The following is a 16,211-nucleotide window of genomic DNA, read 5'->3' on the forward strand; positions in this document are numbered from 1 at the left end:
CTAAGAGATATTTTGGAGCATAACCTTTCATGGGCAAAGATCCGCTTCGTCAGATCTGACAAAGCGGATCTTTGCTCGGAAAAACTTATGCTGCAAAATATCTGTTAATCTGAAATAGTGAAACTGACTAATTTTAAAACCATCTGGCCATGAAGTTGATAGGGCCCTATGCATAGATGTAGTGTATCCTCCTGGTTTGCAAAAAGTAGTATGTATATTTAGTTGCAAAGAAACATGTTCTAATGGTTTTCTGCCAGTGAGACTCAACCTTTCATGAAGACAATAAAAAGTACAAATGCAAAGCATAAGTAAAATCAATTTAAATCAAGGTTTTTGCTTGCTGATTGAAATCATGATTAAAATCCCTGATTTAAATTGCTTTGATTTTAATCAGTTCACTCTAAACACACTGCATGGCATCTGGATGCATATTAGTTGTAGATACTTTTATTTTTGCCTGTATTATTATATAAGGTAGAGATAGCTCTTGTCTTTTCACATGACAAAGGCTTCTCTTGATGTGTAGAGAGGTAAGGTAGATGAGGTGTGATATGTTTTATTGGACTAATGTGTGTGTGATGTTTTATTGGTGAGAGAGACCAGTTCTCAAGTTTCCACACAACTCTTCTTCAGGCTTGGGAAACTTACTGAGTGTCACAGCTAATATAAGGTGGAACAGATTGTGTAGCATAAGTAAATACATATGTCAAGGGACCTTTCAAGGTGAAGTGGCCTGTTAACAACCCTCTAGTTATAGGAAAGAAGGGGTCAGGGAGAAGCTGGAGGAGTTTTGTTAGTGGCTTATAGATTGTTGTAATAAGCCATAAATTCAATGTCTCTGGATTTGTGAGATTTGAGTCCATCATGGCTGAATTGCAAACTCCTAGCTATAAATAAAGTATAACTTGTCATGCCCTGCCTAGGTATTGTTCAGTAAAACGTATATTTCAGAGTCAAGTAGGGAGAGTTGTATGAATTTGCTTCTGAATTCCAGATGATACTTACTGTTGAAGGGGGAATCTTACTAACTGTAGTTTTCAGATGTAGTGGCAAATGATTTTAGGTATTCATATTGATGGTTTTTGAAAAGCCTTTCAGACAGGTAGGGTCTCTTGGTAGCATTGACTGTGCTACCAAACCTACAAGGGATGTATCCTAGGCTGTAAGCTGTGCCACATTTGCCACCTGTGGGAGTTCTGCACCACTGTGTGCGCACGCACGATTTATGTCTGCTGTGGATTTCCTTGCTTCTCTGCAGAAAAAACGTATGTTCTGATGGGGAAGCTGCAAGAGCGGCCGCTCAACCCTCACCAGCAGCGCAGGTGTATCATTTTGGGTGCTGGGAAGAGTCAGCAGAGAGAGAGGTCACTGTGGGGATGTGGGGCTGGGGATGCTCTGGTCAGTGCTGCCTGTGTCCATACCCAGATCCCCCTCATGCCCAGTCCCACCTGCAGAGACCCTCCTCCACCCGCACCCAGCCCCCGCGGCTGAGCTCGACTCTCCACATCCAGACCACCCTGTCAAGCCACTCCCCCTTTCATCCAGACAACCCCTTGCCAAGTCCCACTCCCCTGCACCCAGACTCCCCAGCCAACAACCCCGCCCCCCCAGCATCCAGACCCCCACCACGTCATGGAGACCACCCCCCATCCTTGAATGCCCACCCCACAAAGCCCCATCCCCTGTGTGCTTGGACCATTCCAATGAGCTTACCACACTGAGCCCCTTCCCTGGTCCACTCCCTCCCACATCCCCCTGCCAGCTTCTAACCCCTTCATGCTGATCCCTAGTGTTCCTCACCTGGACCCCCATGTATAGTCCTATTACACCGGCACTCAGAATCCCCCCCAGCCAGTGAGCCTCTGTGCATCCTGTATACCCAGACTCCCCACTGAGCTGCACAGCACCTGTCACCCCCCATCTAGATCCCTCCATGCTAAGCCCCTCCACGCTGGAATCCTGCAGGGCTGACTCTACTGTTTTGGGACAGGGCCAGCCCTTGCGCTTTGTCAGGGTCAGGTAGGGCGAGCACACAACATGTGTGAAACGTTAGCAAGGGGGTGGGGAGCAACGGGCACCTGTATAATCCAATGCCCCAAATATCAGGGCTGTTCTTATACAACAGGACATCGGGTCACCCTAGTTAGGTGCAGCATCAGCACCAAGTCCATGTCCCAGATGCAGGGTGCAGCCAGTGGCCCATGCTTCCCACTGCCAGGATGGAATTCGTCACATGTATTAACAAAATCTGCAGAATGTTAATGTATTGTGCACGTGTTTTGGTTTGTTTGTTTGTTTGTGTTTTTGTGCAGAATTCCCTCACATTCCCTTTCTTGTGAGTCTGCATCCTTGCTTTTCATTTCATGGCTAATTTGTTGTAACTGGCCACTAGAAAAGATGGAGAAGGAGGGAGATGATAACATTCGGACATCTATTTAAGTTAGGCATTTTGGACTTGGACGTAATGAAAATGCTACTACTTTATTAATGTTATTAATAAAATATTGGAAAGAGATGCCTATTCAAGTGGATTTAGACTGTGTCCTATAAAGGAAAGGTGAGCACTGTCAGGGGAATGGGACATCTAATGTCACTTTCATGTGACGCTCCGGACAATCTTGGGATAAATTTCTGCAAAGGGAGAATTACCCATTTGATGGGGGGACGAGAAGAAATAGCATCATAGAAACAGCCATACTACAACAAGCCAGTTATCCATCCAGTCTGATAGAGGGGCTCCCTCCAGGATGGGCTTGTGTAGGATGGTTGCACTTCCTCAGCCCATTCTGTACCTCTTTGGTGGATAAGTAGAAGACTGTTCTCTCAATACGACAAAATTCATTGCTTTAAATAGAGGAAGAAAAGGTCTTGTCATCTATTTCTGATTGCTCTTCATTTTGAAGTTAAATTTAAAGTTAAATTTACCCACTGCGGTATGAGAAAATAGGGGGAATTGGTCCTCTTGTAGGTATGCACCATCCTATGCCTGCAAACATTCTAAAATCTACATTTGTTAGTGGAAGAAATGATCAGAAGATAACTCAGGCTTCCCTCAAACATCAAGTGGTCCCTTAGCACCAGGTCTGCAAGGTCTAAAAGGCAAGTCTGTGGACCTCCAGCGTATGGGTCTGAACTGCTTCTTATTTACCCCTTAGGACTTGGTAGATCTGGTACCCTGACAGCTGAAAGAAACATTTGAACCGTAAAGGTTGGTAATTCATGTATTTTATTACCTAAACAAAAGAATCCAGTGTAAACAAATCCATTAAAAGTGAGAATATAAAAATCAGGCTAACTAAACTGGATTAAATTAACATCTTTGCCTTACAATTTGGGAAGTCATAACTGAAAGCCCTCCAAATGGGAGAATGTTATCAATCCTGGTGTCAGTCTATGTATGTTGTTATTCAGGCCTGTCTACAGATCAAATGGCTTACTTGAAGTTTTTGTCTTTAAGACCATTAAAATGTCAAACTAATTGTTAAAAGTAGCACTTACACAAATCTTTATGCAAGTAAAAATTTAGCTATGTGTTAGGTTTGTTTTATAGTTGGTAAGTCTCTGTCCATTAGTATTTCTTTAAAGTTCAGCCTTCACCTGACCTGGTAAGGTGATCTTGTTATCTTTCGTCTAGTTGTCCTGGGAAATGACTGTGAAATAGCCCTGCTTCTAACAATACATGAGTAATCAAAAATACCTAGATGGTATTTACAGCATATATGTTGGGTATGCATTTAAATTAACTTTCATTAACAATCGTCAATTTAACTAGGGGCTTAACTTTCATGTAATGTATTTGGAATAGTACTTAGGCATAATAGGGCATGTGAGGGATGAAGTTTTGGCTTCTAACTCTGATTCTTCCTGGCTCCTGAGCCTTTCAGTATCAGCCACATCTTTAATTAATGTAATGGTCTGTGGCTTAATGTTCAACCACATCTCTTTACATCCTGTTTTTTGATTGGTTGAAACTGGTCATGGCCCAGAAAGGAAATATTTGAGGATGCTGGATACTGTATAAAATATAGCCTAATTGGCATCCGGTGTATTGGGAGAAGGTGGATCCCGTTCGGAGATATTAACAGACACTTTTTCTGTTTACAGGACTGGAACCTGGTTCTATGACTCATGCCCGGAAGAAACAACTTTTTCTTCTAAAACATCCAGCTGGTTCTGCTGGCCAGGCTTTGTCACCAGTAGATGGTGAGAGAATGGATAGGACTGAGGCAGAGTGCAGTGAGCAAGGAGACACCACTGATACTCAGAACTGCCAGAGCGGATTTACAGGTGTGAACAAAAGCAGGAATTTTCAGGAGAGCAGAAAGACGTACCCTTTAAGGAAACGTCTCATCACTTCTGTGGACAAAAAAACGTGCAAAGTGCTTCTCACCAGGCTAGAGGACGTGGCTGGATCACTGTCAAAGGAGACCCAGAGCGGCACAAGAAGAGACCTCTCCAATTGGATGGATGACTTCAGACCTCCCTGTTTCCCAGAACAAGTTCAGACTTTGGGAGCAGGTAAGAGTGATACATCTGGGGAAAAGTGCACAATAATTTGTCCTGGAACAGAACAGGAGACTAATACTGCTCCTTTGGAGCCCAGGAAACGGAGACTGGCCTCTCTGAATGCAGAGGCAGTAAATAACCTTCTGTTTGAACGGGATGATGGCTTATTATCTGGCAGGCGTTTTCGAAAAGACTCCGTCAAAACCAGTGTAGATTGTAGCACTAGGGGCTTGCACTGCAAAGCTAGTGGCAGCTGGCCCTCTTTGGGAAAACCAGCTGTGAAAACAGTTAAGGGAAAGAATCAGAGTGGCTCCACTCAGAAATGCAGCAGCTCCGACCATTCATTGCAAGACGTCTTTGAAGATGGAACAAAGAGGGAGGAAGGTGGAATTTCCTATCATCCTACCCCAAAGAGATTGGCCAGTCTCAACGCTGTGGCATTTTTGAAACTGACCCATGAAAAAGATCAGCCTCTGAAACCAAGGAGTAAATCAGATGGAGAGGGCAAGTCTGAGAATCACTGTTCTAAATCGAGGCTCAAGTGGGCCAAAGCCAATAGGAAGAATTGTGTCAAATCCAAAAAGGAAATGTCCAGTGTAAAAATGGAAGGTCCACGTGGCTGGCAAGGATTTTCTGCAAGTTCTTTTAGGAAAGCAGACCACCAGGACTCCTCTAGTGTCCTTGGGAAAATCGAATCTCTACGCTGTGAACCATTACCTAACTCCTACGATAGCACAGAAGGTTTCTACCACAGACTGCCTTTGATTATGGGTGGGCAAGCTTCCATGAAACCTGAGTATGGGAGACCTGGGGAGAAATCCCCTACTCCCAAACAGGAATTTCATCAGCCTTCCTTCCCTGTGCAGCAGTTCCATCCCTTGCCTGTGCCAGGAAATCACACAGATTGTGGATGTCTCTGTGAAACTTCAGATTTGACTCCATTGAACAGGTTTTATGTTTATTATGGCCAAAGTGGATACAGTGGCTACTCTCACTGCTCGGTTTACCATAAGGGTGAGCTTTCACAGTCTACCTGTGAGGGGCTCTTAGTATCTCCAACTTCCTTACCATCAGGTACTCCTTTCCAGCCACTTCACTGGTGTAACTCTCCATACTGTTGTGGAGAGGGAACAGATGTTAACAGTTACAGCCTTTGTGGAGTTATGCATGTGCCAGAGAGCAGGATTAGCAATGTGCATGCAGGACGGAACAGCTACCCCTACAAAATGCCTTTTGCAGCAGGTAAGACAAAGTAACTAATTGAGGTCTGTGCATTCTTAAGTGAAGGGGCTTAAATTAGCACACTAATAAGTGTGTGTGTGTGTGTGTGTGTGTGTGTGTGTGTGTGTGTGTGTGTGTGTGTGTGTGTGTGTGTGTGTGTGTGTGTGTGTGTGTGTAGGAGGGAGGAGGGGGGGAACCTTGTTGCCTGTGTATGATTGAGTAAGACGCCTGCTTCCTGTGTACTCTGTTCAGCTAAATCTGGAGCGTGTACTGTCTGTTGGTGAGGAAGAGTCAACATTCAGCTACACTTCTAGGTGTTATGGCATTCCTTCCTTTTCCTCTGAAAGCTCTGTTTCCATTAAACGTTTTACGGCGATGGAAAAATTGAGTCAGAAGTCTGGTGGTAAGATTTGGGACAGAAAGAAGGTAGTTCCTGGTTTGAATTCTGTTTCGGTTAGTGTTAGTATAATAACCAGCTAATCTATAGGAAGTGGTGCATTCAGTTCCTAGTGAATGACTGGTTCAGGTTGCCGGACGGCCACCACAGTGTATAAGAGTTCTTCAGAGTCATAGCTGACTCCAGCTGCTGGTCTAGACCATGGAGACTGAATGACTATTTCCCTGCTAGAGGGGATCACTTTAGGGAAGGGTTGAGGCATACTGGTCAGGCAGTGTATGGAAACTGGTCCTGTCTTCTGCACTGGACCTGATCTGGGAACAGTGGAATTCCCAAAATACATTTTATTTGGATCTCACAGAATCTCTTATGTGGATTTTTTTCTTTTCTTTGAATGCACCAACGTTATTGAGTATTTCCATAGATGCTGCCTGTGACAGGGCACTGGCCTGCTCCTGTCCTTTCTCTAGCCACAGCCTGGTTGGTGACACTTAGTCAAACACCTTATACAATGAATTACAGTGTTCTGCCCATCACCTTTCCAGACTTGTGCAGCTCTTTACAATAGCATGGGCTCCTTTGCTCTCCGAGCCTTTGAGCCTGAAAAGCCAGCTTGCCTTTCTCAGACTCTCTCTCTCCCTCCGCCCCCCCGACCACCCCAAAGTACGTCTTTCCTGTGTGTTTTCTACTTTCTGGCTTGATGGATTCATTAATCTTGTCGCTCTCTCCTGCCCATCCCCTGCTTATCAATTAGGCACAGCTTTGCTCCTCAGGTTTCCTCTGGGGTCTTTTAACGAGTGATCCAGTGATCAGAGTGCTGTCACAGCTTCTGTCACTTAGCCCTCTGTCACACAATCCAGTTTGGAAAAACACCAAAAGGTGTTAGTGAGAGTTGCCCCCTGTACATTGAGATAATTAACTCACTGAACATGGATTCCTGAGATCTTGTTAGATCTCCTTTCCTGGTTTTGTATTTAGCTTCTGAGACACTGAAATGTTTAATAAATGGTTGGGCTATTTGTGTAGCTGTCTTTCCTAAAGGTGTTATCCACAGGTTTTGTACTGTGGTTTTATCCATGAGCTTCACCTTTGCTATATTAAAAAATAGCCATGTGAAATATTTAAATCTGGTGACCAGAGTTGTCCTGTCAGGGCGATCATATGTTTTCAGGGGAAGAAAACAAGTTTTAAAGAGGTTGTGTGTTGCTACTACCAAAATGCAGTGTAGTCTGTAAACAGGGATTGCGTCATATGGAAACGTCTAGGTTGGTGCAGTTCCATGCAGCGATGCTGTACGGTTTAGGATGCAAATGGAAGGATAACTTCTCCAATTAAAATGGCTAGGAATTTTAATTAGGTGGATGAATCTTCTAAGTCAAGAGTACAGGATGAGATGGCCTTGTCCTGCCTAAGAAGGTACTGTAATTCAGGAGCACCTGAGTGAAGCAGAGATTTCCTTTTCCAAAATGTATCTGTGCTGTCCTTGTTCAGCACCTTACCCCTGAGGCTAGACAGTACATAAAAATGTCAGTAACAGTTCTGAGTGTTTTCATAACTGAATGCTTGTGTGAAGATTAGTTCAGAAGTAAGAATAGTGGTCTTTGACATACTGCCTTGAGTCATGCCGACCCATGCGGTACGAAATGGAATTGGGTCAGACGCTTGAGCGATGCTTGCCTGAAAGGTGGCGCTCTGTGTGATTTCCTATGGAGAGGGAGAAAAGTTGATGCCTTGTGGAAGGGGAGAAGATTGATGTCATGCCTTCATGGAAGCCGATAAGTTAGCTAAGGAGCCATGAGTAGTGCAAATCTATCTCACAGGTAGGATTTCTCCAACTCTGCTTTATTCCTAGACTTTCTCAATTCTAGGTTTTGTTTTTTTTTCCTCTTCTTCTTCTTAAAGGCACACAGTAAGATAACACACTTATTTAAATGTGGTGCATTTGGGTTGTGTGTGTTCAAAGGTGTAGATGGGCTTTGTATTATCCGGCCATCCTTGCTGAGTAGTTTTTATTTAGAATTCTGCAAAACTGGAATACCTGAGCGTTGCTGCTTTTGCTGACTGAAGTGTGAAGGGGCGGGATCTTCTAGAACAAGGAAATTTTAATGTCCTAGAACTGGTCTGTTAACAATGGTGGGAAAGATCGAAGCCTTTCCTGGGAAGGCTGACTTCCATGCATTTAAGCATTACTTAACCTGGAAAATGTCCTTCGCAGAGATGACAATTCCCCAAGTATTGCCAGCTTGATGTCTGAAGTGCTGCGCAGATATCTGTATTCATGCGGAGTACACTCTGTGGTTAGAGAGGTTAGCTGGGGACCTGGTGGGGCCAAACTGCCCTTGTAGAAGTAACTAATTCTGAATGCTGCCATCCTGCTAGTGGCGGGATAAGTTGAGTGCTGCTCATAGACGCTAGCCTTTGCTTTACAGCAGGCAGGTGTTAATTTTGTACTCAGAGTAGCACAGAGCCTTGTAAGAATGAGGTGCCAGTCTCCTTCACTGGGCAGGGTGCATTCAGTTGCAGGTGAATGATGGGAGTCTGCTACGTACAGGTGAAGGGATTAGGCTGGTGCTGCGGGCTGTGCTCGAGTGCCATATCTCGCAGAAGTGAGGGTTTCCTTATATGTTCCAGTGGAGCAGCCAGCGGGCAGGGTAATGGGGTTAAGAACGAGCAAACTTGTTGAGGAGATGGCCACTGTGGTTATCTAGTTTTAAACATGGGGAATGCTTCGTTGGCATCATTTGCAACTGATGAGTTAATGGGTGGTGATGGGGTGTTAGGGAGGTTAAACCTGGGCAATGACCACTTTGGGTGGTGGGAGCGTGTGCAGGGCAGATGGGAATGTAGGACACGATGGGGTTCATGTGGCCCTATTGTGCATGTGTTGACTGAAGTCTCACCCTTTCTTAAGGCACATGGGTTGCTGTTAGTGGGATGCTGTTTGCCACTATTCAGGTTAGAACTGAAAAGCGCTTCTGAGCTGAATGTCTTTGAGGCTCCTTCAGTACAATTCAGATCATCTGAGGAATTAGCCCAGAAGTCTGGGCCATCCGTGGTGCCAGCTTTCCAGTTCCTAATCATCACACAGTTCAGTGACTGAATCACAGTGGCTGTCCAAGGGGTCCCAGCTCTTGACTCAAAACACGTAGACGTGTCCCTTTGGGAGTTCCGACGACTTTCCCACATCCATCATTCTGGGATGTTTTCCCTTCATTAGTACAACTGCTCCGTTCACCTTGTGTGCCCTGCTGTGCCCTCCAACATCCTTCCTCCCACTTCGCCGTCTTTTAAATACCATCGTGGTCACCCCTAGACCTGTCAGCTAAAGAGTCAGAGGCAAGCTGCTGTGAGTTACAGGAAGCACGCCTCCTCCCAGGGGAACAGAGCTCGACATCTGTAGCACTACCCGCTGCTACGAACTGAGCACGAAGAGAGATCAAGGGTCTTTCCGACCAGTTCTATTAGCTGCACTTGTTTTTATAGCTCTGACTGCTCTCTGTGAATGCATCTTTCTTTTGTGACTGCTCTGATCTCCAAGGATAGTGATTGTTTCATAACCTTTTACAGCTCACCGAGTGGGAGGCAGAGGGCAGCAGTTTCCCACTGTCAAGAGTAGCCTCAGCCATGCTTCAGTCTGTAAATTGAATCAGTTGTTATGCTGATTCTTTTAAATGCTTTGATTTTTGAGGCGGTGCCCACTCGGGGACCTGCAGATGTGTATTAAAGCAGCTATCTTTGTGAACCTTGTCGCAGTCCGAGATTGCCTGAAGCTGCCCTGTTGGCATTTCTGGAGTGCACGCTTTCAGATTCGTGAAGCAGGGGGATTTTCAGATGTACTGGACTCCGTGTTAAGCTGGGAGTTCCCTCCCTGCTGGAGTTGATGATAATGCTGTGTCACTAGACTGGTTCAGATCTAAGCTTCTTTCTTTTTTCACTCATGCTTATTTTGTGGGTTAAACGCTTCTTGCACTGGGAATTTTGGATGTTTTATCCCTGTAAAAAGCTGTGGGATGCTTTGTCTGTCAGGGGGTATACAGCTGTCCTGAAGGCAATAACGTAAGCTATGTTTTGAGCTTGGCCCCATGTTTTATCATTGGCTGGATCCCATTAGAGAAAGCTCTTCACTTGCACTGACTAAATTAGTACCTGGGTTGGCACCTTGAAGGAAATTGGGCTTTTGGATTTGTGCAGAGGGCTAGGGCTGAAAGGGATTCCAAAGGTCATTTTGTCCACTGTCCCATTCTGAGTGGTGTATCCAACCCTGACGGATAGCTAATGTGTACTTTAGTCCTCTACCAGTTCTAACTTCTCTCCCGGTACAATGTAGTTACCTTTAGGTGTACGTTGGCAGGTGGGAGTCACCAAAGTCTAGTATCACTTAGGGTGCCAACTCAGCCCTTTACATGGGATAGACTGACACTACCGAGGGAAAATCAAATGGGTTTGTTGCAGGATGTAATTCGCTGCCTTTCAAAGTAGCACCCTGTCCATTGCTTTTCAAACCAGCAGTCAAACAAAATGCTCCCTCATAGGGGAAGCCCATGTTCTCTTAGGTGTAAGTATTACCTACTACCAGGAAAGCAATAAAGAGCATTCTGTGAGAATACTGCTTAGCTTAGGATCATTTGGGTAATTTAGTAACTATCAAGAAGCTGCAGTACAAATACGCCGCTCTTCCCTTCTCCCCCTCTCTTATTAGAAGGCTGCAAATCTCTGGACCAGCTGAGCCTCACAATCCCTGTGGCAGGGCACCCCGCGTCGCCTGCCCACCCACTCTCAGGATGCCCTGTGCCCAGCGTGCCACCAGCTGCTGAACCAGTTCCTCACTTGCAGACCCCCAACTCGGATCCCCAGACCATAGCCCGAGAGTGTCCACAGAGCTCCAAACCTCCCAGTGGTTCCAAATCTGGTCTCCGAAATACTACGGGCTGCTTACATGCCTGTGATAGTAAAGCAGCAGGAGGCCACTCTCATCCAAAGCAGCAGCGCATCAGCAGGAGGAGAGCGACCAATGGCTGGATACCTGTGGGTGCAGCCTGCGAAAAGGCCGTGTACGTTGTGGTAAGTTTGGGGAAAAACTCTGTTTTCCTCTGGACACCTCCGAACATGTTGCATGGTAAGCTGAGGTCCTGTGGAAACAAGGAAGGGAGGTTGGAGGAGTTCAGGTTAGGTAGACTTGCCTGTAGGTCCAAGAGATAGAACAATTGGATTAGTGCAAAACATTTTCCCTGGGTTTTGGGGCCACTGGACAGTTGACTTCTTGTTCTTTCTCCAGTACTTTTGCAGAACGTGCCCTGCTCGGTTCTGGCATGATGGGTAAGCAGAGAAAAGACTAAAACGGGAACCTGCTTCTGCTTCCCCTGTTCTCACATAATTGTTAACGAGTGCTGCTGGGTTTGCCGTTAGTGAGCAGAGTGGCTGCCTCCCATAAGCCAGGACACGGGCTGGGTCAGAGAAGCAGTGAAACAGGTGGTACCTCCAGTTCCCACCCCAGGGACTAGAGAAAGCAGCAATACAATGGCTTTTCTGAAACAAAAATAGCAATTGCCCACCTGCTTGAGCTGATCTTGCTGGCCATTACGGCTGCCTGTGGCTCCAGCAACAATTCTCTTTTGTTGCCCCATGCATGCGTGCATGGCCCTAGGAAGGACGCATAGTCTGTCCAGCAGGGGCCATGTCTTTTGTGCCCTACATATAGTGGTTTGGCCAACTCTTCTTCTCCATGTATGTGTGCAAACTAGACTCCTCTCTCAACAGGTCTCTAGCATTCTGAGCTTGGAGGAGTAGAAATTGTCCCTATGAGGAAACTGCTGCATGGTGATCACTCTGCTCTGCTGTTGCACTTTATCCATGGTCTTAAAGTATACACGCAAATTGGGGGCGCAGGGGAAGAAAGATATTACCGCACGTCTTGGGGCAGTAGAGATGGCTCTTGCCGCAGACTGTACATCTACGCTGAAGAAAACTCCAAGACATGAGTATCTTAGAGCTCAGAGCTGCAGACTCTGGTGTGCAGTTCAGTGCTGAAAATGACTGTGTAGACGTTCCCACTCATGTGGGAGCTTGGGCTCAAGACCAACTCCCCTGCTCTGTTTTAGAGCCCGCTCTTAGCCTGAGTGGCAATATCATCATTGAGTTTAGCTGAGGGGTGAGGAGATGCAGTTTGCACTGTACATATATTCACAGAGGCAGAGGCCATTGCTCTTGTTCCTTGTGCCCAAGAGGTCAAATGGAAGCAGAGCAGAAAAGCCGCCTTCACATTTTAGGTCTTCTCTTTGCTTATTTGCCATGTTGGGGCAAGAGCATGTGCTGCTTGCCGTGCCCAGGGAAGAACGAGAAGCCAAGAATCAAGTAACTCAGTTCAGATGAGTTTTGCCCTGGCCCAGACTGTATGGTTGCAACCCGTTGGCCTCACTTTGTTGGAAAGGTGGATTTCACTTTGAAGAGGAGATACTACACATTGTTGCATTCTTACAAATAGTTTTTACATCTGTCTCTGAGAAAGTATAGCTATTACATTTCATAGCAAACAAATAAATAACAAAGAACAAATAAATTTAGCCTCTGGTGACTCTGTAGCAGAAGCTACTGGAAATGTACGATATCTCGGTTGGTACAAGCTGAAGCTCTCTAGTCCAGCACATGCGGGAGCTGACTGGTGCTGAGAGGGAGAATTTGTTGCATCATGGGAGGTCCATATGGTGTCTAGAAACATTACCAATGCTTCCACTGCTTACTGGGCTCTTAGAAGACATCTAGGAGTAAAAGCTAAATACAGCACAGAACACTGAGAGCCAGGACGAGTGACTGTAAAAAACTTTAGGGGACTGTGGGAAACTTGGCCACACGCATAAGTGGTCATCCAGCTCACTAAAATCTTGCTGGATTATAGATGTTGCTGGATGAGAGTGTGCTGGACTAAAGAGGTTCAACCTGTAACATTAAAAATTTGTTGTCACAAGGACACGTACATGAAAGCAGGCTTGAGTGTGCACCCAGGTGTAGGACTGATCCTTTTGGTTCGTGTAGAGTACAGAGGGGTTGTTGGGTTTGAAGTACTGCTTTTTCCTTTTAGACTAGAACTGATTCTTACATGGGCAGGATGGCAATTGTGCAGTCTTTACTGTACAGAAGCAATAGCTGTATGTTTTCTTCATAGCCTTGCTGAGCACCAGACTAGTGGCCTTACTTGACCTGAAAACACTTGATTAAGGAACCCAGAAGGATGTTCTGTGGCTCATTTCTGAATTCGTTAGCTAGTAGTTCACACCCACTTTTCAGATTAACCCCTGGCTGTAGAAATGCTGTGGGTGGGTTTCTGCTGTGTGACTTCTCTCTGGGCTCTCTTGTAGTCAAGGTGCACTACTTTGGACAGGGCTTTTAGTGAACTGTTTTAACCAAGAGCAAGACAATTAAAGACAGCTTGAATTAGTTGTTCTAAAGCAGTGGTTCCCAAACCATGCATCACACCCCTCTTTTGATTTTTGAGGAAACCCTCACCCCCCCCCACCACCTCTTTACCATCATCCAACCTCCCTTTTTATCAAAAATTCAACTTTTAGTTTAAAATTTGACATAAAAATGTTAATTAAAATTAAAAATAAGCACAGATAGTTTTTCTTGGTCCTTTGCATGTGCCTGGTGCAGCCCCACCTGGCCAGCTGTCTGAGCCCTGTGCCAGTCGCTAGAGCTGCCCGCCCACCTGAGACCTGCACTGCCAGAGCCAGCTGCCTGAGCCCCATGCTGCTGGGGCCAGTCGCCCACCCCAACCACCTGTCCGAGCCTCATGCTGTCAGGGCCAGCTGCCCACCTGCCAGCCTGAGATGTCAAGCCTTGCGCTGCCAGGGCCAGCCACCTGAGCCCCACGCTACTGGGGCCAGCCATGTGCCTGCCAGCCACCATCCAGAGCCGCCTGAGCCCCATGGTGCCGGAGCCAGCCACCCAAGTCCTGCGACCCACCCTTTTGAGCCCCCTCCCCTCCCACAAAGACAGGCAATACCAGTCCCCTGCTCTTACCCCATCCTCCTTCCCTTCCCCCCAACCCACACTCACTCACCTTTGTAGGAGGCAGCTAGCTCCATGTGGGTCTTCGCTGGCCATCTGCTTTTTATAGTGTGTGCTGGGTCACCCACATAAAATGTCCAGGGCTGAGAGCCGGAAGCAAAGGCTGGCTCTTTCTTCAGGTGTGGGGTAGGAATGGTGTGGGGAACTGGGTTGCCTTGCACCCCTCCTGGAATCTCTTCACGCCGCCCCCAAGGGGGGGCATGCTCCCCAGTTTGGGAAACCATGTTCTGAAGTGTTTCCTAGCCTAACTCTTTGCCTTCTCTTTTTCTGGCCAACATTGTAGAATGAGCCAGAGCCAGCTGTTCGTAAGAGCTACCAGGCTGTGGAGAGAGATGGGGAAATTATCCGGGTACGAGATACAGTCCTTTTGAAATCAGGACCGCGAAAGAAGTCTATGCCTTATGTGGCAAAGATATCAGCGCTGTGGGAAGACCCCAAAACAGGTACTGAGCAGAAAACTAGAATATGACATGTTTATTCTCTGTCTGTCAGATTCCAAAGAACTGAGTGACAATGGGTTAATAGCACAATTTAGTAATTGCTGATTTGCTGGAACAACTCCACTATTTGAGTGGTAAAGGGAAGAACTTAGGGAAGCAGAGCCCCATAGCTGTGCATGGTGACGTCTGCTACAGGACCTGAAATTTCCTATTTTTCAGTCATTGACTCCGAACAAGTAATTGTCCTGAAAGCATCTCTAAAGATCTACTAACTAAAGATCTTGGCAACAATTTCTCCCATGTCAGAGCAGGTATCTCATGAATCGTTAATTGTGCAAATGTAGACAGAAATCTGGGAGATGAATCATTGGTTTGCAGCAAGTAGGAAGCCAAATGGCCCAAGAAAGTCATACCACCAACAGCTTGCAAGTAGCAAAACGTAAGGTGGTGAAGCCACCATTGGGACCATGCTAGTACTTCTTCCTTTTTTTGCATTTGTCCAGGACTAAATATTGAAGTCCTAAACCTTGGACGAGTGTACTTTGACAAATCCCAGCTCAGCTGCTATTCTGTATTTGAACATTTGGCTTTGTTGACTGGCGACATCTTCATCTGGGACTGCGAATGAATAATAGGTGGTGACGGGGCAATGGAATAGTGACGCCACTTGTTTACCTCAGCGGTTGCTATAACAAAAGGAAACTCAAATCAGCATCAAATATTTATCACTGTATTGCTGCCGTTAGGTGAGAGCTGTGGAAATACAAGGGGTGATGGATGAAACAGGAGAGCTGGAGCTGGATGGTGATACACCTTAGTGTGTGTTTTCATCACTCATGTTGAAATATCTCTTGTTTCCTTCCAGGGGAGCTAATGATGAGTCTCCTGTGGTATTACAGACCAGAGCACACTCAGGGAGGTCGCAATCCCAGCATGCATCAGGTGAGCAGTCCCAAGTACCTAGTTGGGACAGTGAGGGGATATTTGGCAAGGATCCACTCTCTTCCAGGGAGATGGGACTGGAGTGAACATTCATGCTCGACACTCATGCTTAGCCCTTTGGAACACACAGAGGTAGGGTCACACAGGTGTCCTGGCTGCTCTGCTGATGCTTCCGTAGTTGTGTGTTGAGTGAGTAAAACCTGTATGTTTCATGTAGGACCCAGGCAATCTAATGTTGTGAATACCAAGGATGGGCAGAAACAAGTGTCTGTACTTTTCACAGGACCTTTCTGGTCTGAAAAAAGTCCTATACCTGTTTAAAGAGAGTCTTATTTGATTTTAGCAAGGGGAAGATGCCCTGTGCGGGGAATCAGAAAATGCCATGCTTCATATTACATCAAGACTGAATATCTTTCTAAAAGGGGGCGGGTCCCAGACTCTGGCTCACAGGGGCCCATGACACCCAGCGGCCCCGCCCTCTCCTCCAACCTTACTCCCTGTGGCTCTTGGGAGGTGGGGGAGGAGGGGGGGTGGTGGCAGGAAAGGTTGGGACTTGGGGTATACGGTTGGACACCTCACCCACTGAGCGGCCAGGTATCCCGGGCCAGACTGTGAGTATGCTCCAGCCTGTAGATGGCCCA

At 46.3% G+C, this 16,211-nt stretch overlaps 1 protein-coding gene across 4 annotated transcripts in view; it reads left to right on the top strand.

Moving 5' to 3' along the window:
- Nucleotides 1–16,211, top strand: part of BAHD1 (bromo adjacent homology domain containing 1) — a 77,890-nt gene that overhangs the window by 49,952 nt on the left and 11,727 nt on the right. For 2 of the 4 annotated variants that reach the window (XM_074996981.1, XM_074996983.1), the window contains exons 2-6: nucleotides 3,156–3,208; nucleotides 4,105–5,748; nucleotides 10,824–11,185; nucleotides 14,472–14,631; nucleotides 15,494–15,570. In XM_074996981.1, the coding sequence (XP_074853082.1) occupies nucleotides 4,122–5,748; nucleotides 10,824–11,185; nucleotides 14,472–14,631; nucleotides 15,494–15,570 (2,226 nt within the window). In that variant the 5' untranslated portion in view covers nucleotides 3,156–3,208; nucleotides 4,105–4,121. The remainder of the gene's footprint in view (nucleotides 1–3,155; nucleotides 3,209–4,104; nucleotides 5,749–10,823; nucleotides 11,186–14,471; nucleotides 14,632–15,493; nucleotides 15,571–16,211) is intronic. The other 2 variants (XM_074996980.1, XM_074996982.1) reach the window with 1 other exon arrangement.

The sequence above is a fragment of the Carettochelys insculpta genome, chromosome 6, assembly GCF_033958435.1.
Source record: "Carettochelys insculpta isolate YL-2023 chromosome 6, ASM3395843v1, whole genome shotgun sequence".
Taxonomy (NCBI): domain Eukaryota; kingdom Metazoa; phylum Chordata; order Testudines; family Carettochelyidae; genus Carettochelys; species Carettochelys insculpta.